Source organism: Phaethon aethereus (genome assembly GCF_964289735.1).
Source record: "Phaethon aethereus genome assembly, chromosome: 3".
In the NCBI taxonomy this organism is placed as follows: domain Eukaryota; kingdom Metazoa; phylum Chordata; class Aves; order Phaethontiformes; family Phaethontidae; genus Phaethon; species Phaethon aethereus.
In genome coordinates, this window is record NC_138576.1 from 31,150,108 (window position 1) to 31,171,473 (window position 21,366).

Here is a 21,366-nt window from a genome sequence, read left to right on the forward strand (position 1 = left end):
ACCATCCAACCAATGCCAGCCAGCTCGCTCAGCACCTGTGCGTGCATATCTTCAGGTCCCACATACTTATGTATGCCTAATTTGCTCAAGTCCTTCCTAATTATTTTCTTCTGCCATGCGTAATGCTTCACTTCCCCAGATTCTGCCTCTAGGCAGAGCAGTCTGGGAGTCACCTGAGGGTGAACTTGTCAGTAAAAAGAAGCAGGGAAGCCATTACTAACCTCTCTCTTTTCCATAAACTTTGTCACTGCAAGCACAACATCATTCATAAACCAGCTTATGTTTTCCTCATCCTTCTGCCACACCTGCTCAGCTTTCTGCACACTGGAATGGACTGTTACCATTTTTGATAAGGTTCTCCTGGGCTCCTTCGCTCCCTGAGGGTGGGGATTCGGTCAGGCAGATTCCTCATACAAAATGAGCTCTCCTTAAATTCAGGGCTGTGAATCTGCCTCTACTCACAAGATTTTCAACTCAGTCACTAGGGCCAAGGCTGCTTTGTATCCCTCACCGGTCTTTTTTCTTGTTTGTGAGCAACAAGTACAGCAGAATGTCTACCATATCATCTGGTTGATCACCTGCATTTCTTTTTTCTCAACGCTGCAGATGTCTCCTGGTTTGCTTTTGCCCAGCCCTATTACTCCACCAGTGAACACTGCAGTCGTTGAAGTTGCACATGAGTATGAGGGTCTGTGATGGTGAGACTTCTTCAAGTTGTTTAAAAAAGGTTTCATTTACTTCTTCTTGATCGGGTGGTCTGTGGCAGTTGCCCACTAGATCACCAGTGTGGGTTTGTCCACTAATCCTTACCCATAACCTCTTGACTGGCCCATCATTCATTCCAAAGTCAAGTTCAGTATATCTGAGGCTCTCCTTGGCATAGAGTAAAACCCCTCCTTCTCATCTTCTCAGTTTGTCTTTTCTAAAGACCCAGTATCCTTCCACTGCAGCACTCTGTTTATGTTGGTTATCCCACCATGTTTCTCTAAAACCCATGAGATCGTTGCTATGCAACTGCACACACACTTCTAATTCCTCATGTTTGTATCACACACTGCATGCATTTGTGCATAAATAGTGAAGAGGGATACCCCACCTCTGGCCCCAAGTCATTCTGCTTTCACAAGTGTGAGAGCCTCCCCACTATTCTGTCCCCTAGAGATTTTCTCCTTGCTCCATGTGCCTTTACTTCTCTTCATGTTATGGCAATCCTTCTGTCATGTATCTAGTTCAAGGCCCTCTCATTAGGGTAGGAAGCCTGTTGCCAAAAATGCTCTTATTCCACTTTGTCAGCTGGACCGTATCTCTCACCAGTAGTTACTGTTCTTCACAGAGGGTACTAAAAGCTAAAGATCTGTCTGCAATACTAGCCAGGCAGACAAGCTTTCACCTGCATGACACACCCAAACCTACCTCATCCTTTGACTTTCACTGAAAAGACTGAGGAAAACACCACATGGCCCCCCAGGCCCTTCTTTACTTTTCCTAGCGCTCCTTAATCACTCTTCAATTTGTTCCAGGTCTCCCTTAGTACTACTGTCAGTTCACATTTGGATGGGCAGCAAGAGGTAGCAGTCTGAGGGTGAGATGAACATCAGCAGGCTCCCTGAAGGATCTGAGATTCAAGCCCCCAGTAAGCAGCAAATCTTCCAAGAAGTGAAGACAGGTAGGCAGACTGGTTCCTCCATCCCCTGAGGAAGGAAATCTCTTCTATTACCCACCACTTGTGCTTGGTGCAGGCAGTTGGTTCAAGTTCCACTGGCTTCAATGCTTTCTCTGACAGATATGCTTTGTCCTCACCTGTTTTCAGGGTACTGTGCCTGTTCAGTAATTGCAGGTGTCCAGGCAAAGAAGGAATATTCCTTCTGTTGCTAGAGTCATAAGTTTTCGGCATCTTTCATCTTGAGAGTCTCCATCCACTACTCCTTTAAGCATAATCTCTAGCTCTTCATCTTTCCTTGCATCATGTGGCTCAGGCTTTTGCCTCTACAGGGTGTGTAGAAAGATCTTACTGATCTCCTGCATTCATCCTCTATAATGGTATGCAGTCTGCTCACCTCTTTCACAGGTGAGGCCACCATCACCCCCACCTCAGAAAGGAGTATTGTCTGCAGCCCAAAACCTACATGGCACCATCATGTTTCAGGAGTACTGCATGCATCAAGGCTTCTGTTTTGCCTGAGGTATTTGCTTCAGTTGATATTGGAGACTGTCCTATAGCACATTACGACGACCATTGCATAGATCTTCATCCTGAGCATGGTTTCAAGGACCATCTTGCAACAACTGCCAGGCCTCTATTTTCTGCCCTCCAGGAAGTGTGCTTCTACTTACCAGATTTGTATCTGCTCCCCAAGCTTCCACTGAGTAGTTGTCTGACACTCCCGGACTAGCAGTCAGGTGAAGGTGGTGTGTATAGGCATGTATATATGTCAAGGCAAAACCCTCCAGAAGCTATTCCTCACCCAATACAGAAGCCTGTCAAATGTTGCTCAAAAAGGAAGATCACAGAAGATAGTCGAAGAAGAATACACACTGGGAACTGCTGTAACAACTGGTAGGTTCATGTCCTGTTTCCTGTGCTGATAGTCCTTATAATACACAATTATTATATATAATTTGTCTTCTTTTATTTATAAACTTCCTTGATTTCTTCTTTCAAATTCAGTATATGCATGCACAACCTCATACCTTCCTAGACTAAATACTGTCTAAATCATCATTTTCATCCAGTATTTTGTAGATGTGTTAATTCTTCACAAAACTGTATCTAACAGGTGTTCAAAAATATTAATGGAAAATGTATATAGTCTGAGAATTCATATATGCATTTCCTACAGCATTTTAATAATAATTTCATGCATATGATCTCACTTTTTAAGTCCTGCAAAGCAGGCAGATATTTTTATACTCATTGTGTCTGTGATCACACAAAACAAAATACTCTTTGACAAAATGTGGTGTGACATTTGGTTTATCCACCATGGAAAGAGTAATGAAATATAGTCACAGGCTTTGCAATTTAAAAAGTAAAACTAACCTATTACATCAGCATATAAGAATCCAGTCTTAACAAATTAGCCGTGGTAATTAATAATAACAACAATAAAAAAGACAAAACTTAGACATTAGACAGTCTCCTGAAAGCGTATCAGGAGACTCTCAGGTCTTTAAAAGAGGTTATATATATATGTATGAACATGTATAATACACACATGCATACACTTGTATATATACTAATACTCATATGTATTTATGTATATATTCAAGTTATTTTTAAGCACATACACCATGATTTCATGGCAATGCTGGCTGTGAGTGCTATTTCTGTTTCACACTTCAATAACTTTCAGGCTATTTACACATTAGACTTTAAATAGCTTGTGTACATTTTTAAATCTCTTACATAAAAACATAATTATTATAGCAACATAATATTTTTAACCGCTTCTTTTTCCTGTCCATTATAAGCAAATATATCTGTCCAAATATAAGCTTGATTCTTTCACCATTATATTGCTAACTTGACATGATGGAACAAGGTTTAATGAAATGTAAGTGACCTAAGAGTATGAAAAAACTGCAGCTGAAAAAGTACTATCATTTCATGTTTTACTTGCTGCTTTCCAATCAGATGATGACTAGCTGACCCACGATAAAGATAGTAGGGAAAACCAATAATCAACATTTAGTTATACTGTACAAGTTTCATATATTTAAATTATCTGGTTATATTAAAAGATATTACATTTCAATGTATAGAAGCTGCCCTGTAGCACCAATCTATGGAGAAAAAGCCACACTGAAGCATGTAAGTTCATATATTTGTAAGATACTGCATATTTGATAAAAATTATGTATGCCGTATGAAGACAGAAAAGTTGGTCTGATATTATTGATGATTTCAGTTATCAATAGCTTCTCTCATCACTGCAAGCAACCTTTATGACAACTACGGTATAAATTCTCCCCATCTTTTTCTTTAGTGTATAATAAGATATTTAAAAGATAACTTTTGCTAGTAGAAAAGAAGGAAACTAAATCATTCTACATTAACTGAAGGAAGAAAATTAACTTTTGCAAAGATTTAGAAATTCAGAATTCCTCAAAGATTCTGGGGTGAATACCACTGACAGTGTTGGCTGATTTCTAAGACTCTTCATTCATCAGTTCGCATTCATCAGGACTTCTGATACACAAGCTATGTTTTGTAAACAAATTCTGCTGACATGGGCTGCATAGCAATTGTAGAGTAGGCTTAAAGAATACCTGCTCAGTCCTTTCTCTTTTCAAGCAAGATAAATGACTACTTAGTTGTGTGCTTATTAAAAACTGTATTATTTCTTTCTTGAATACCACAGAACATTTCTCACCTAAATATCACCTGACTCCTTACCTGGCAAACAGCTACAGTAAAATTCACCAATCAGATCATGGCAATGGCCTCCATTTTTGCAGGGCTTGAACAAACATTCATCAATATCCGTAGAACAGTTTTTGTCTGGCAGAAAAGAAAATGAAACATCAGAACTATAAATCATGCTTGGTTTGGGAAAGCAGAAAAGCTACTTCACAGTACAAGTGACAACTGCATAATTTAACTTTTCCAGGTTGGAAACACTATTTTATTTCTGCTTGACAGCTCTAAAACTAGAGATATTAATAGATCATAGCTGATGGTTAACGAATTAAATATTTTCAGGGAATAAGTATAAGCTACTTTTGCAAATATATTCTCTGTGTATTCTAACATTACATCTCCACACCATAATTACTAGAATGATATGCCACAATTTTAAAACTATTAAATTAAATTAGATTAAATAACCTCAGTAAAAATAATAAGTAAAATATTTCTCAGGGTTGCTTCCATGTTTATATGAATAAAGCCACTTCTCAGATCCCAGCAGAAAACCACAAGTTCACTCAGCTGTTTCTTAATTTTTTTTCTTATAAAGAGATTTAATTGAGCTGTAATTCAAATTAATTCATATCTGAAACAACAGAAATAGGGGAGAACATACAGAAGACATATAGAAAAGAGTATTTAGAAGATAATATAATAGGTGGCTTAATGAAAACAATTAACTGATTAGGCTTACCAAAGAAAATCTGCAGTCCCTCATCTCTCTATTGTGCACTGTATTAATTCAGCAAAAGCTCTAGCTTGGTATAAGTTATACTGGCATCTTTCTGTTCCAACTTTGATTCAAAGTCAAGGGACATCTGTAGAGATTAAGAGCTCCCGTGAATACCAGAATACCGATATACTCTAGTGACAGAGAAGGAAAACTGTAGCTGTCACTGATGTCAGTGAGCAAAATTATTGGTTTTATGTTTTCCATAACTACCCAGAAAGTGATGGAAAACAACATTTTGGAGAGGAATCATTAAAAAATGCAAAGATTCTTGAATGTGCTATTGGCTATTTTTTCATGCAATAGTGGAAAAGGCAACTACAAACAGAGATTTTCTGGGATTTGATTCTAAGTAAAAGGGTAGAGCAATTTCTGAATATGAAGAAAGGAATGTGAAGAATTGGATGAGATGAATCAAGATCCATGGGAAGGGGAGAGGAGAGGGGAGTAAACAACATAAACCCAAAGGAACTCAGGAAAGTTGCAAAGAATGCAGAAAATTTCTGATGTGAAACCTGAGAGGCTGAAGTAAAGTAAAAAGGTAATTAAGAAAGTTACTGCTTTTTTTTTAAGTACACCAGGACAAACTATCTTTTCGTGGAGAAAAAGACACTGGGTATTAGGAGACCAACTTGGCACTTCCTATTTTTCAAAGGATGAAAACGCCTAACTAACAAAAAATAGGTCAGGTTACTAAGGATAACCTTAGAAGTACAGCATAAATATGTAGGTATGAAATCAGACCAGCAAAGGTACTGAATAAGATATGGCTATCGTGGGATGGTCAAGATATGAGAAATCTTGCTGTAAGGACTTCAGCATTAAAGATGAAGGAAAGGTGTGGTTTGCCATTCAATGGAGATGGATGGCTACTGATAATGGTAATCATGCTAAATTGTTCATTGCTTCTTTTGCTTCAATCGTCAGTAAAAAGCTCAGCTGCAAGCAGATCATTGTCATAATTGATACTTATTATTAAAGGGCAAAACTTCAGTGTTGAATAGAGGAGGCTGGCTGGAGAATGGTCAGATGAGTTAGATGTTCAGATTAGTTGGTCTTCACCCTTGGATACTTCAGGAGCTGACTGACAAAAACTCAGTAGTTTTCTTTGTGAACTTGTGGAAGATAGGTAAAGAACCTGAAGACTCAATAAAGTCAGCTTTTAAAAAAGAGTAGAAGACAGAGCTGTCTGGCTCTTACTGAAATTACAGATCCATTTGCGTATTTTCAGTTCCTGTAGGAAATATGGGAAAAAGTTACTAAACTGATTACTTGTAAGAACCTATAAATATAAAATAATTTATTAAAAATGAGCCTTACATAAGCAAACCAATTCCCTTCTACACCAGAGTTACAGGCCTTGTGGACAAAAAAAAAGTAGCATATCTCATATTCCTTGACTTCAGTAATATTTCTACTGATATCTTGTGTGAAATCCTATATAATTGGACTAGATATGAACTATAAGAGAAAATTATCAGATGAGTAAAAATTGTTGGAAAGCCATATTCATACACTAGTTATCACTATCAAAATGGATGAATGAATTACACAGGTTTTGAAAGAGGCCTACTGTCCATCTAGTTCCACTCAATTTTTTCAATAACAATCTGGATGGTGGACAACAGAGTAAGCTTATTAATGGCAACACAAAAAGGTATGTTGGAGGACAGAATTAGAAGTCTTCATAAATTTTTACAAATTGGAGATAGAGTTTGAAATAACAAACTTATCCAGTCAGAACAAGTGGAAGATATCATAATACAGCTGAAACCCAGAATTTTATTAAAATAGTGTGCTGGGATATATAAAAAGGAACATAACCAGTTAGAAGCATAAAGTGATCCTTCTGTTTTCATCTAGATGGAGTAAAGATGTAGAGTGCTTTGCACTGTGCAGTGAGCTGCATTCAAGAAACATGTGGACCAAATGAAGACAGTCCAGATGAGCATGACAAGAATGACAAAGAACTTAAGAGCGTGACTTTTTAGGAAAAAAAAAAATTAATGGGGCTGTAAAGCCTAAATAAGGAAGATTTGAATAGAAACCATAGAATCATTAAGGTTGGTAAAGACCTCTTCATCAAGTCGAGTCCAACCATCAACCCAACACCATCATGCCCACAAATGTGATGACAGTCATAAAATAAGAAAAGACTTTTGCAAATGTCTTTAGTTCTCCATGTTCATAGTGGACAGGATAAAAAGTAATGCATTTAAACTGCAGTGAAAGTCTGATTAGATGCTAAGTAACTCTTTCTAATGGTTAGTGTAATAACACACTGGAACGATTGCCTGAGGAATATAAGGGATAGTGTTGGACTTCTTTAAGATGAGATAAACATATCAGGAATGTCACAGGATAGTATATGTTTTCTGCTGGGATGAGGATGGAATAGATGATCTTTACTGTTTTCTTATAATGCTATGATTATGTAATTTACAGGGCACACACTGTGTTTATAACACAAAAGAAGGTCCAAAAGCTTTTATGTTCTTGTAGTGAGTTGGATTGTCTGGAAATTTGCTATGCCTCATGGTAAGTTAAAGCAGGGCAAGTATACCAAATTTGTGGTCATGTAAGGAAGGAACAAGAGTCATCCTTATCAAAAAGCCTAGGAAATTTAAAATAGAATAGGAAAGGTCTTAGGTTACTTGGTGTGTGGTAACAGAGCTCACACTTTGGAACCTAGTGCTTCTATCGAAATCTGTATCTCCACTCTGTCTCTCCATTAAAACACATTTCTGTATTAGTCAGGTAAGACAGATGTGAGTCCAGGCACGCAGTAGCCAAAGCAGCAGAGGACACTTAGGGTGTAGGAAAAAAATATTAACATTAACAGGCAGAAACAAACACATTCTTCATGCACACCATAAATGTACATGGGTAAAAATACAGAGGGATGGATGGAAAGCCCTACTGTTACAAAAAGAACAGTACAGCTTTTGGCACATTCAACCTATATTCACCCCTCAAGTCTTTCTCATGAGAAAATCGTAATGAGACAAATGAGCCACTTCATACTTCCCTGAGCCTCTTTTTCTGTAGGTAAATGTGAAAAGCCCTTATTTTATTATTTTAACACTAACTTTTAAACAAACTGCATTTCCACTCACTTCCTTTCCTGTGTCTCCCTGAGAGAGAGAGAGCAAGTATATTCACTAACTGAAATCTTGTGATAACTTTTGTTTAGTTGAACAGTGCATTTTTCAATGTACTGCAGGTCACTTTTGGTCACTTGCAGCTGCCCGATATAAGCAAAGAAAAAGATATGTAGGTTATAGCTACTGAACTGTAGCTGAACTGTATGTGAGGAAACAACAAAAGTGATTTGAAAAGGACTGGTGAAGACCTCAGCATACGAGCGCTATTGCAGTGCTGTGACCAAAAAAAAAAAAAATCTCAGACGTATTTAAAAAAGCAAGAAAAACTACTGATGTGTAAAATACCTCTGCATAAAACATTAACTACAATGTTCCATATTTAAAAATAAGTGGGAAGGATGCAGGAAAAGCTACACAATTTATTCAACAACTGAAGAAAGCATGCTGTCGGCAAAGGCTTAAGGAGCTCCATCTGTTTCATTTAGAATAAACAAAAACAAGAAGTGACTTGATTACAGTGTATAAGTGTCTTTACAAAGAGAAAATATTTGGGTAGTAAGAGGCTTTTTCATTTTGTGTAGAAAAGGTAATGAGATTGAGTAGTTCAAAGTTGAAGACAAAAATTTAAATAAAATATTTGATATAAACTTCTAAATCTGATGGTGATCGGAAGAAAAATGCTCTTCATGCATTCAAATCAGGCTTGAATGTTTTTGAATTCAATGTGTGCTTTAATCAAAACTAAGTAATTGTGTTCAGTGCAAGGTGGTTAATGGGCAACATTAACTGCCTTCTGCTATATGGACCTAATGTAGAGCATACAGGCAATCTATGGATTGTTAGAAGACATCCAGAATAAATTCACTCACCCTGTAACCTTCTGTAGGTCTGTACTGGTTTTGGCTGGAGTAGAGTTAATTTCCTTCATAGTAGCTAGTATGGGACTACATTTTGGACTTGTGCTGAAAACAGTGTTGATAATACAGAGATGTTTTCATTATTGCGGAGCAGTGCTCTCACAGAGTCAAGGCCTTTTCTGCTTCTCACACCTCCCCACCAGCAGGTCGTCTGGGAGCGCACAAGAAGCTGGGAGTGGACACAGCTGGGACAGCTGACCCCAACTGACCAAAGGGATATTCAGCATCATATGACATCATGCTCAGCATGTAAAGCTGGGGGAAGAAGAAGGAAGGGGGGATGTTCAGAGTTATGGCACTTTGTCTTCCCAAATGCTGAGTTGGGTTTTGTCTTCTGAAGTAACTGTTACTTGTGCTGGAGCACTGCTTCCCTGGAGATGGCTGAACACCTGCCTGGTGATGGGAAGTGATGAATGAATTCCTTTTTTTTCTTTGCTTGTGTGTGTGGCTTTTGCTTTACCTATTAAACTGTCTTTATCTCAAACCATGACTTTTTTCACTTTTACTCTTCTGATTCTCTCCCCCACCCACCTCTGGGTGGAGGGAGCGAGTGGCTGCGTGGGGCTTAGTTACTGGCTGGGGTTAAGCCACGACAGGGTCTTTCCTGGGACAACATCAAGACAATTCTGCGAGCCAGATATATTTCTGCGCCAGAAATAGCCAGCCCCACGGCAGCTGGACCCTGTAGCATCATTTTCATCATGTGGAATGTGTATGTCCTGCCCTTGGAGGTTCTTAGGAAAAATGGCTGTCAGGTGTTGCTTTGCTGTTACCAGAGAAAATAATATATGCAGTTCTATTTCTTGCCTGACTGCAAACGAGACAAGGAAAAAAATCTAAAAGTTGTATAAACAGCTTCAAAAACATCACTCCGCATTTAACATTTTTCCCCTCCTACTTCAAGACTCCTCAGATCTGGGCAAGCACTAGTCTCTGGTCAACCTACTGTTTAAATGAAGTGAGTCAAGTTGTGGGGTAATGTCCCCGTTATCAGCACTGCAGCCCTGTAGCCCAGTGTGTATGGCACTGACATTGCTAGCATCAGGCCACAGGTTTGGTGTCAAGCTAACACCAGAGGCCTCAGGACTTGTCTAGTGGCCAAGTGCATCTTGCCTCATTTGTTTTAGTTTCATTTTGTACAGTTGTATCGTATTTAAAAGACGTGTAGATGTGCTGCTTAGGGACATGGTTTAGTTGTGGACTTGGCAGTGCTATGTTAATGGATGGACTTGATGATCTTAAAGGTCTTTTCTAACCTAAGCAATTCCATAATGCTATGGCTCTGTGTTATGTTTATTGTTAATAAGGTGTAGACAGGAAAAACAAGTAGTTACTCTGCATAGAATGAACTAATTATGACCCTAGAGTAAGGCTGCAGTGCAAAGGAATACAGGGGAGAGAGCAGAGGCCTTGAAGGTGCATTTGTAGGATGGTGCTGAAGACTCCAAGGCTATTAACAGCTCACCTGTGGCCAGTTAGTGGTAGTGAAACAAACACAGGACCTGGGCAAAAACAGATCTAGGGATAAAAAATGGACAAAGAACAAATGTCTAACATACGTAAAATGCCTCAAATATAACAAAATCGGTAGTTATATGCAGTTGCAGAACTGAGAAAGAGAAAGCTGTAAAAAAAAAAGAAAAAGAAAAAAACAAGACAAAAAAAAAGCCAAAGAGTGAAGAAGAAAAAAAAGTCAACTGTGTTACTGAAGATGGCACCAAATGTGGCTACTACTTAGTGTGGTCATATTAAAACTGATAGTGTCATACCTTTTATAGTATGTCTCTGTCAAAGAAGAGGGTAAACTGTTTCACTTGTTAAAAACACAGCCCAGTATATACTGGGAAATACGATTTAGTATCAAAACCTCTGGTACAATGCTAGTTGGTATTGCAAAGGTGGTGTTGAACAACAGACTGTGTCAAAGGTCAATGATTTGATGGATTTTTTTTCAGAAGAGGGACCATCTGCTATAAAAAAAAAGAGAAAACTGTTCCTGCATAACATGCCCCTTCCGTTTCTCAAATTCATTAACAGAATATCTGTGAGGGATGGAAAATGTGCGCTGGGGAAGTTGTCTGGAGGCAGATTTTCTTATGTCAGAGTTCATTCACTGATTGCTCATGTCGTAACAGAGAATTTAGTCCTAATAGGTTAATTGAGGCGGTTATAATAAAAATCTTGATGCAGTAGGAAATTCTGTCTTGATATCCATATGTTATTTTTACAGACACACTCAGATGTAAAAAGTAAAAATTGTGGTCACTGTGCTGGCATATTACTGTTCGTATTATGATGTCATCCATGACCTTAACTGTTTATAAATAAATAGAAAACACAAGAAAAGAAAAGGAGAAAAGAGAAATAGTTTATAGAATAGTATAGAGTTGAGTAAAAATTTGGTTAATTTCCCACAGTAACTCAGGAAGACTAAGAATTTCAACTATGTTTTCCAGAGTCTTCTGAGTGTGCTTTAATCACTGCATGAGTTTCTCTAGACATGGTTGCTTTTTTTTTTAATTTGATAAAGCCCTCCCAGCAACTGGCAACTTTTCTTTTATTGAAAAACAAACCTATTAATCTTAAATTATTATGTTCCAATTTATCCAAAATTAATTAAATACATAGTCACACACAGAAATATATCAATGCATGTTCTACATATATTGTATTAGGCATGACAATTGGCATCACTATTGGAAAAAAAATTTATATCTAAAATAAAGGGGATAAACTTAAATGCAAAAATAATCCCATAACTCCTCCAGTAGAGCAATGATAAAGTAAATCCCATATAAACTAATTAAATTTTTGATTGAATAATTAACTTATCTCATTTTCAGATGGTTCCAACTGTTACTATTCACCTTCTAATTTAAAGAAATCATGTTTAGTATTTGAAAATGGAAAACTATTGGAGAAATGTGCCATATGATTTCTCACAAAAAAAAAAAAGAGCCTTTGCTTTTTTTTTAGATGACTGGAAAAAATATTGCTACTGAAGTATAATTGATTTGTTTTTCTTTCATGCAATTCAGTAGGTTTTGTGTATTAGTTTACCAAAATTTTTCTGTAATGTAATTTGCAGCATGATGAAACTTAAACAGACTTTTCTGCACTCTACTGATCTTTTTCTTTCCACTCAGTGTTCTAACCTGAATTCCTTCCAGGGGAAGAAGGTACACTTACACATACATGTGACAATAAAAATTCTCTAATAACCACAGAAATACATATTTAATACCTTTCCATGTATGCATAAATAGTGTTTATTTTCCAGCATGTGAAATTCTCACACCCAACTGTGGGAAGCCTGCCCTCTGCAGCCCACCTTCTGGAGTATTTCTGAAAACCAGCAGCCCACCAGCACCATCCCAGCTGAGCAAGGGGAAAGGCGGCTCTTGGCTCTCATGCTGCCATGGGCCTGCTATGAGTGATAGCTCTGCTGGCCACGAGCTGATGGAACTATCCCACCCTGTTCAGTCTTCACCTTCCAGGTTTTGGGTTGGTTTGAAAAACGTTAGCGCTCTGACTAGAGATCAAATACAGGCATGTTGTTTATATGAACTTGGTCATCAGGGGACATTAGAGAAAAGAATACCTGGCTTTTGGGCTGCTTCTGTAAGGGCTATTTATTGATGTGGAACAATAATCTGATGCATGAGATGCAAGCAAGCCTGAGTATCTGTGACTGACTAAAGATGGGTAAGCACCAGCAGATTTCTGAGGCCAATTCTTTCCTTTGAACTGTTGAGGACAGGACTGGAGATGATTAGCGTGGGGATGGAGTGACTCAATGATTTTAAACTGTGCAGTGGTCCTGACGTTAACTGAAAACATCTGGGTCAGCCAAAGGCTGCTTAAAATAGAACAACTTTTGCAGGCTCACTGAAAACGAAGCTTAGAAAATCTTAGAAAAAGAACGTACAGGAAAAGATTTTTGAAAACACGAAAAAAGGTGTCACCTTTTGCCTCATGATGGAGTGAGTTGGGCTAGAGGACACTGCACATCCTTTTATAATTTGGATTTTTGAATGTTCAGTGTTGCAGGGACCACTTCTTTAGCCACAATAGCTACTACAGGATTCCTAAATCTCATAGTATGAGACATGCCAGGGGAAATGATATAAATTTGTTCTTCAGAAAGCATATTAAAAGGCTTGCAAATTTATTTAGTCTGCTGTGTAATATTTAAAATAGGCAAAGGGTTTACAATGGACAAAATATAATCCCATCACTTATTTGAGATGAAAAAACCCATGCCTTCTCATCCCAGAACGCTGACTTACAAAATTCCTGGGTTCCAGTGACTTACACTACCAGAGGAAATTCACTCGAATAATGAAAACAGTCAGTAACCAACACCTTAGAAAATTGCTTCCTCCTTCTGTATCACTGGCGAATTCCATACCAGCCCACCTGACTGATGCTTTGATTCAAGGTATCTTACTACTTAAAGTACTAAAGGTTTCCTACTGTTCAATATTAAAATTCCCTACTTCACCTATCTTCAGATACTGATAGTGCCCAAATTAACTAGTCTGGATGTGCTGAGCAAGTCTTTTTCTAATTGTTGAGGCTTGCCAGGTTAACAGAACTCGACCGTCTTTACCTATATCAACTGCCAAGTGTTCTTGAAACCCCTCTGATTGACAAAATCGAACAAAACATTGTGAGGGAAGGAGGTGGCAGTGCCACCATCTGTCCATTTGTTCAGTAGCTCTTTACTACGGGATAATTACAGTGATCCTGTGTATGCCGACTCCCACAAGAGGGCATTTGAGAGCAAGCTTTGATTTAAGAAAGTCTTTTCCTTGTCTTTCTCAGGAGTTGCTTCTCTCCATCTGCCTATCTTGCTCAGAGTAAAGGAAATCCCATGCAGCAGTCTGAAAAGCTGCCAGCACTTGGGTGCTCACCTGTTTAAAAATAAAATTTGCACTTCGGAGCAAAGCTGCAAAGAGATTCCCTGCTCCTCTCAGGATTCTCTCAGTTGTTTTGGGTGTTCCCACCCTGCTGGCTTTCCTCAGCAGGAGAGAGCTGCTCCCTCCATGCAGGCCTGCTCCCTGCTGCACACATGGTGCTGCGTCTTCCTGGCTCTGCTCCCAGGAGAGGAACAAGCTCCACCACTTGTGGAGCACCACAGCCAAGACCATCTGAACAGGCACCTGTCTCGCTCTTGTCCGATGCTGCCCTTCCAGCAGAGTGTTCACGCTCAAGGCACGCACCACCAAACCGGAGCACAGAGCTAGTAACTGGCAAGACAAGCAAACAGTTAGGCTTAAGACAGTTTTTGTACCTGACCAGCTCAGCTGCTAAAGCTAAGCTTTATTTGGAAATGCCTTTTAACATGCTAGGAGAACATAAATGCATTTGAAAAAATTGAAAAGAAAAAAACCAGCCCTATACATTTTCTGGACTTTTTCAAATTTCACTTCCTTGATCAATCTCATCAGAAAAATACAAGATGTGGCCAGCAGGGAGTTAGCAAATCTGTTGATGAACTTTCTAACTTGTGCCTCCTTGTTCATAGCTAACAGTTGTAGCCCAGTAAATATGATTTCCACCCACAGCAGGAGAAGGCCCGGCTGTGTGCTGACCCGGCAGTGCAGGAGCTCAGCCTCACCATGGCCTGAGCTGGGTGTTGCTTGTTTAACCCCTGTTCCAGGGCCAGTGACTGCTGCCTCCGCGCTACAGCTTCAGCTCTGGGGGTAACAGAGGGCTGACACCCCTCCGCACCTCAGTCACTGCCTGACAAACCATAGCCCTTTGTGTGCGTGGGGCTGGTGGGGCTGGGGGCTGCTGCCAGAAGGCAGCTGGCAGTGCAGGCGAAAGATACAGGCTGAATGAGAAAATGTATAAAAATAACCCCAGCTGGACCCCTCACTAAGGAGGAAGAAACCCCCACTGGGAACATCATCTTTCTCCTGGGAAAGGGCTCAAGATGCTAACGACTAAGGCCTAAAATCCCCCACTCCTTCCTGAGAAGACTGAAACTGTCACCTGTAGGACCCAGAGAGCCACTGGAAATTTGAACATAACACCAAAGAAAATGAGTAGATATTGATAAGTTTTCTGGTATAACAATTTTGACTGTGCAGTTAACAGCACTTTTATACATTCGTTATATAATATGGATTTCTACATTGCTTAAACAAAAAATTCCTAAATGTACACTATATTTCCTAAAAGTTTTTTGAGTGTATCACTGTTATTATGGTAATATCTTCTTGGGCTATTTACATCAGTCCTAGAACTCAGAAGGACATGGAACGTTCTTTTACCACTGTTTGCTTTTTTTAGAAGACAGAAGCTCTCATATTCAGTATTTTGCATCGAAGACTCCTTCTAGGGAGGTTGAAGCAGTTGTTGGAAGGCCTAAGAGCAGACCTAATGACAACCACAATGGCTGACCATGCATTTATTATACAAATAGCACGAGCACAGATTAAAATATTCAGTGTAATCAGGAGGATCCTTGTCCCTACTTCCAATTCCAGTCAGTAGACTGGCTGATTTGTTTTCTTGTGCGAGCTGTCCTGTCTCACAAAAAAAGCCAATATGAAGTGAGATCAGTATCTCATTCATGATGAAAAGTCTCTCACACAGGAAACGCAGGAGAAAACAGAGCCTTTTCATAACGGCCTGTTATGCAGTCATATGAACTCCTATGAATTCAACATAGGCCTCAAGGTATCCATCAAAATCTGCCCGGGACTCACTGGTAACTCTTTTACCGTTGACAGATCTTGACACTTTTTTGTCTTGAACAGATATGTTATTGGCAATCTGTGTGCATCAGTACGAATCTAGGATAAAGTTCTTCTCCTAAGGAGAGTGTACCCTGGCACAGGCTGCCTCGGTGACACCCACACATTACTTGGTAGTTATGGTTCTGTAACATGGATTCCATCATACCCAAAGTAGTACAGCTGTATTCTCAAAGGAACAGCTTTTCCTGCATTCCCTAGTTCCAACTGACTGCAACCTACTACAGAAAAGATAGATGTTTTCCATTTTTATCCTTGTGGTACAGCCATAAGTTTTTAAAGCTCTGTCTTTTAAAATTATTGCATAAAAAATGCTTCTATTTATATGAACAAATACTTTGTAATCACGCCCATTATTTTCATGATTGACACAAAATAGGCATATACTATGCAAACTCATGACAGCAAAGCCAGTTATCAAAGAAAGAAGAAAAGGAGAATATGATCTTGTAGGAAATAGAGCACATCTCAGTTTTGTAATGCTGAATAATATTAGAATATGTTGGCACGAATCAAGCAAAATCTGACATCTGTGGGAACTGCAACTATTATCACTTTCACAGATCCTAAATCTGTGTGCCATCTTACAATCCTTATGTCCCATCTGCCTGTTTTTAACCATTGACAAAATATGTATGAAGTGCTCCTAAACTGGATGTCACTGGTGTTACTATCAACCTGAAATGCTCTATTTACTTCTAACTTAATTTTGCCTCCTCATCCTTCACTGCTCTACTTGCTTCTTTAACCTTTCATTTCTCCATTATAGATCTCTCTCATTTTTTTCTTTCCTCTCCATTGGTCACCACACATTTTGAGCTCTCTGTACATATCTGTTTGGCTTTTTATTACAACACCCACTAACTGTGTATGATTTCTGAGACTGCCATTGCTTGTCTTCCTGTTACCGCTTATGACTAATGCTTCTCCATTTGCGCCTCTGAAATCAGAAGCTGCAAGTTAGTGTGTTCCAGTCCTTGACATCACAGCATATTAGTTGTTAAGACGGCATACTCTGGAAACAGTGTTATTGATTTCCCCATGATCCCATTAGCTGCTTCTGGCAGAACGTAGGGCCATGAAGACTGCTCCTGATGCAAGAGCTATTTTCTTAAACCTGTTAGACACACAAATAATTGTGAAATTTGCACGCTATTTATCATAAGGATCTGATGGTATCTTTCTTGAAAAGAACAAAGTGTCATTTTGCTAAAATTGTATTCCTGTTTCTGTCTCAATCAAGTATGGCTGTGATAGGATCTTCTGAAGACAAACAGCTATAGCTATCATTGCTCACCTATTTTTCATAGAATAGGTGTTTTTTGAACACTTTTTTTCCTAGGCAAAATACAGTCTTGCTTTCCATCAGTCAAACAGCATACACGCTGCTTTCAATTTTGATCATATTAGTAGGGAAATTAAAGCAGATTACCAATAGCACAGAACATTGAGTTAAATTTATTTTTATTAATGCTAAAACACTGAACAAAATGCAGTTAAAAAGAGTTTATTTTAATTTCAGAAAAGGAAATAAAAAGTTTAACTATTTAATGTCTTTTTCAAAGTTAGAATAAATCTTACCAGTGAATCCTGGAGGACACACACAACTGTAGTCTGCAACCAGGTCTAAACAAGTTGAATTGCTTTTACAGAAGCCATAAGTGCACTCATCAAAGTTGATTTCACAGTTCAGACCTTCAAATCCTTGGTTGGAAAAAAATAAAGATCTATGTATTATTCAGCTATATCTGTGCCTTTTTTTCTAAAGCATGTCTTTGGGTCCCTTTTTCTAAAAAATAGATTGTTTTCAATTTACTCTTGTAGTAAAATTATCTTGAAGTCTTTTTGAAAGATCTTTCTAAAAGGTTTTTCTGCTCTGTCAGTAATAGGAAAATACATTTGACTAATATACTTTAAAAGGAGCTAATAACTGAAATATCAAATTTAGGATTCAGTATTTTCATTTATCTAGTTGAAATTTCTTTTTTAGCAGAGACTTATGAATCTATATATCTTCTGCCATTTTGAGAACATTGCAGATGAAGATAAGTGATGCTGGGGTTTGGACATCTGATTATAGATTTTAAAATCATCTCTCAGATAGTTACTTCTTTGCTTTTTCTCTATTTGTTTCTTGTGTCATAGTGACTTTTAGCAATCTCAGAATTCCAACAGTTTTTTTTGTACTTGAAATTACTGGAGAATCTCCACTCCAATATCTGACATTTTACACTCTTGTAAATGTATTCTAATTCATGGTCATGCTACAAAATGACTATCATTAGTGCTGTCACAGGCCATGGCTGCAGGAAGACCATGACTAATGCTAAGCTATCAACACCCTCAGTGCAAGGCATATTCCCATAATTTCTCAAACTGACCATGGAACTAATTTCCACTGATCCCTAAGTGATAAAACTTTAGAATTACCCTTAGTTCATTAATAATGTACACAGTAACAGTTCTCATTTGCATTTAATCAGGCCAATGCCTCTCAGGTAACAACTAAGTCACAAAATTATCAATGTGGATGCCAAGATTTATTCTTCTATAAGCTGGTCAGGCAGAGTAAACAGCAGAATGTTCTTTTCCAAGCTTAATTTTCAACTGCCTTCCAATATGTGTTTTGGCTTTTAATTTAAACTAACTAATGACAGAGGCTGTACTTATGAGAATTATTTGTAGCAATTTCATCTTTCATGATGTATTTCGGAACTTATCATCAGCACTAGAATGCTTGTATTAATATATAAATACATGAAATATTGTGAGCTATGAAATCAACTCACCATCAGTCCATACTTACAAAATAGTACTACTTGAAGATTAAAATCAGACAAGTATAAGACAGTTTAAAATGCAGAAACAAAGTACCAGGTTATAAATCACAACCTTGAATTTATTTTTAACTAAAAACACAGTTTAAAAAAACCATACAAATATTCAGAAGAAACCCATTTGTGAAAGTATCTCAGAAAGACACTGTAATTTTAAATACTTAACTACTTCTCTCTTGAAACCACTCATTTGTTCATACACTTCTGATAACAGTGAGAAATACAGATTTTTAAAGAAACAGACCAAAAGTGCTGAAAATCACATTATTTTTTTCTGTGAAAGTTTTAATAGGTTTTTGTACTGAAGATGTATTACAGTCATTATTATGGCCATTGTAATTTGCTTGCTATGTTCAGTTACAAAGCTGCAAGATAATGTATCAGGATAAAATATTTTGTTTGTAAGTTTATTGATTACGTTTTCCATGGATTTCATGTACTGCACATTTGTGTTTTCTCCACTCCTTCAGACTTTACATGATTTTTTTCTAAAAAAAGTAGCACAAATACATCTGTCTTGATTCTTTATGACCATGCTTGTTTTATTTGGTGCCTTGGTGGGCAAAGATGCAAATGAGACTTCAGAAAAGAATTAATAACTTCCATAGAAAGGAAATTTTAACAATGGTTTTGAAGACTGTCAAGAAAATGTTTTTCAGACTGCAGGCAACTTTGAAAATTGTCAAATATAATAAAAATAAATTATTTGGAACAACTTACCTTCAGGGCAAAAACAATCATAGCTGTTGACATCATTCTGACAGACAGCACCATTCAAGCAGGGAGCTGAATCACACTCATTCATTTCTGTTTCACAGTACTGGCCTGAAAAACCTGCAAAGGAAGCAAGATAAGCTTTGATTTTCTTCATCTTTATGTGTGCTATTAACATGGAACTTTTATTCCAAATGTTGTTCTGTAATTAAAACCAAGACATGTTATGATCCATATTGCCCTGAAAAAAGGAATCTGGAATTCAGAACTTTTGTATTTTATTTACAAAGAATTAATTTTCACTCATTTCTTATTCCATATTTCAAATACATGTCTTTATTGCTGGAATAAAGCAATAAATGAAGTAGGAAGTACTTTCAGAAAGACATTCATAACAGTATGCAAACAATATACAAATTTTCAAGTGTTTTACTTGTATTAGAATCACTTTAGTATTTTTATGTTTTGTTGGTTTTTTTTTTAATTTTGCCATGTTAATATAAGCGATAGTACATCAATTATCTCTCATCCCTTGTCTGGTGCTTTCTACTGTGGAAAGGAGCAGTAAAAAAATACAGAGTACATTGAGGTGTAACAAACACATGCCATATGAGTCAGGTCTTCAGCATATGCAAAGTGCACAGCTTAATTAAAATAGATGAGAATGCTGTATATGTTGCTAAGAGAAGGAAAGTGGACATCATTAAAATAAAAATCCAAAGACACATGAAACTTACAAAAGGAAAGGGCAACTCAATTTTCTCATCTCTTACAGGTACTCAGTCTTCTGTTGCTTAAAAAAACCCTGAACAAACAATTTCTTCCACATTTCCTCATAGGTCTTGTTCATTAGATCTCTGTATATCATGTATAATACTGTATTCCAACTCAGGCTGTAATGTGCAGTTTATCCTTACATATTACACTTCTCAGACCAATATTTGTTATATTTTTACAGTTGTGTGATGTTTGTTAATCATGGCTATCTTAAATGACCTATAGCTCCCGAATTGTCCTCTGCAGAAATACAATGTAAATAGTGTTTCACAATTATTATTTATGCAGTTTATTCCTGTATAGGTATAGTCTTTACACTCATGTATATTCTTAGATTTTTGATTCTTACATCTCTTTGTGAGATTATATCACTCAAAACCCAAAGAGAATTGCAAATTCTTACTGCTTGAAAGAGTCCAACAAATTTAAGCTCATTTTATAAAAATTATTGCATTAAAAATGCTTCTATTTTTATGAACAAATACTTTGTAATCATCTCCATTATTTTCATGATTGACGCAAAATAGGCATATACTTTGCAAACTCATGACAGCAAAGCCAGTTATCAAAGAAAGAAGAAAAGGAGAATATGATCTTGTAGGATTCTCCAACAAATGTTGATTACTTATGAATTATTTTTTCTGTAATAGTATGATCCCATTAAGTAATGTTTATTTTGTGCTCTTCCAAAACACAGAACTTTTTTTCCTGAACTGAGGCTTTGCTAGTCATTGTCCAACTGATGATTACATAGTTGGTAATTTTGAAGGGTTGTTTTTATTGTATTCCATGCTGAATTTTTTATTTTAGGTACTTTCCCTCATTTATCATAACAACTTTGTGTTCTTGCAGAAATAGAGCTTTGCCTATCATAAACTTAAACTTGTTTTAATTGCTAAAATCAGGAATTACATGTGACATGTTTGATGATCTAATTGCCAAGACAATTGCTGTTTTAACACTTGGCCACTATCACTGGCCACTGTAAAGGAAACAAAAATAAAAGAAACTCAAAACAACTAAATAGTCCAGTCAGTTTATAGTCACAAGTGATTTCATATGTAAGCACTAATGTTAGGAAGTATGTGTGTCCAAAACCCTCCTAGTAATAA

The 21,366-nt window shown here is 37.4% G+C and overlaps 1 protein-coding gene across 1 annotated transcript in view; it reads right to left on the bottom strand.

Annotated features, from left to right (window-relative positions):
* EYS (eyes shut homolog) overlaps window positions 1-21,366 on the bottom strand; it is a gene marked incomplete at both ends in the record, with an annotated part of 830,586 nt that overhangs the window by 685,889 nt on the left and 123,331 nt on the right. Inside the window, 2 exons of the mRNA XM_081998016.1 lie at window positions 4,397-4,501; window positions 17,508-17,630. Of these exons, the coding sequence (XP_081854142.1) occupies window positions 4,397-4,501; window positions 17,508-17,630 (228 nt within the window). The remainder of the gene's footprint in view (window positions 1-4,396; window positions 4,502-17,507; window positions 17,631-21,366) is intronic.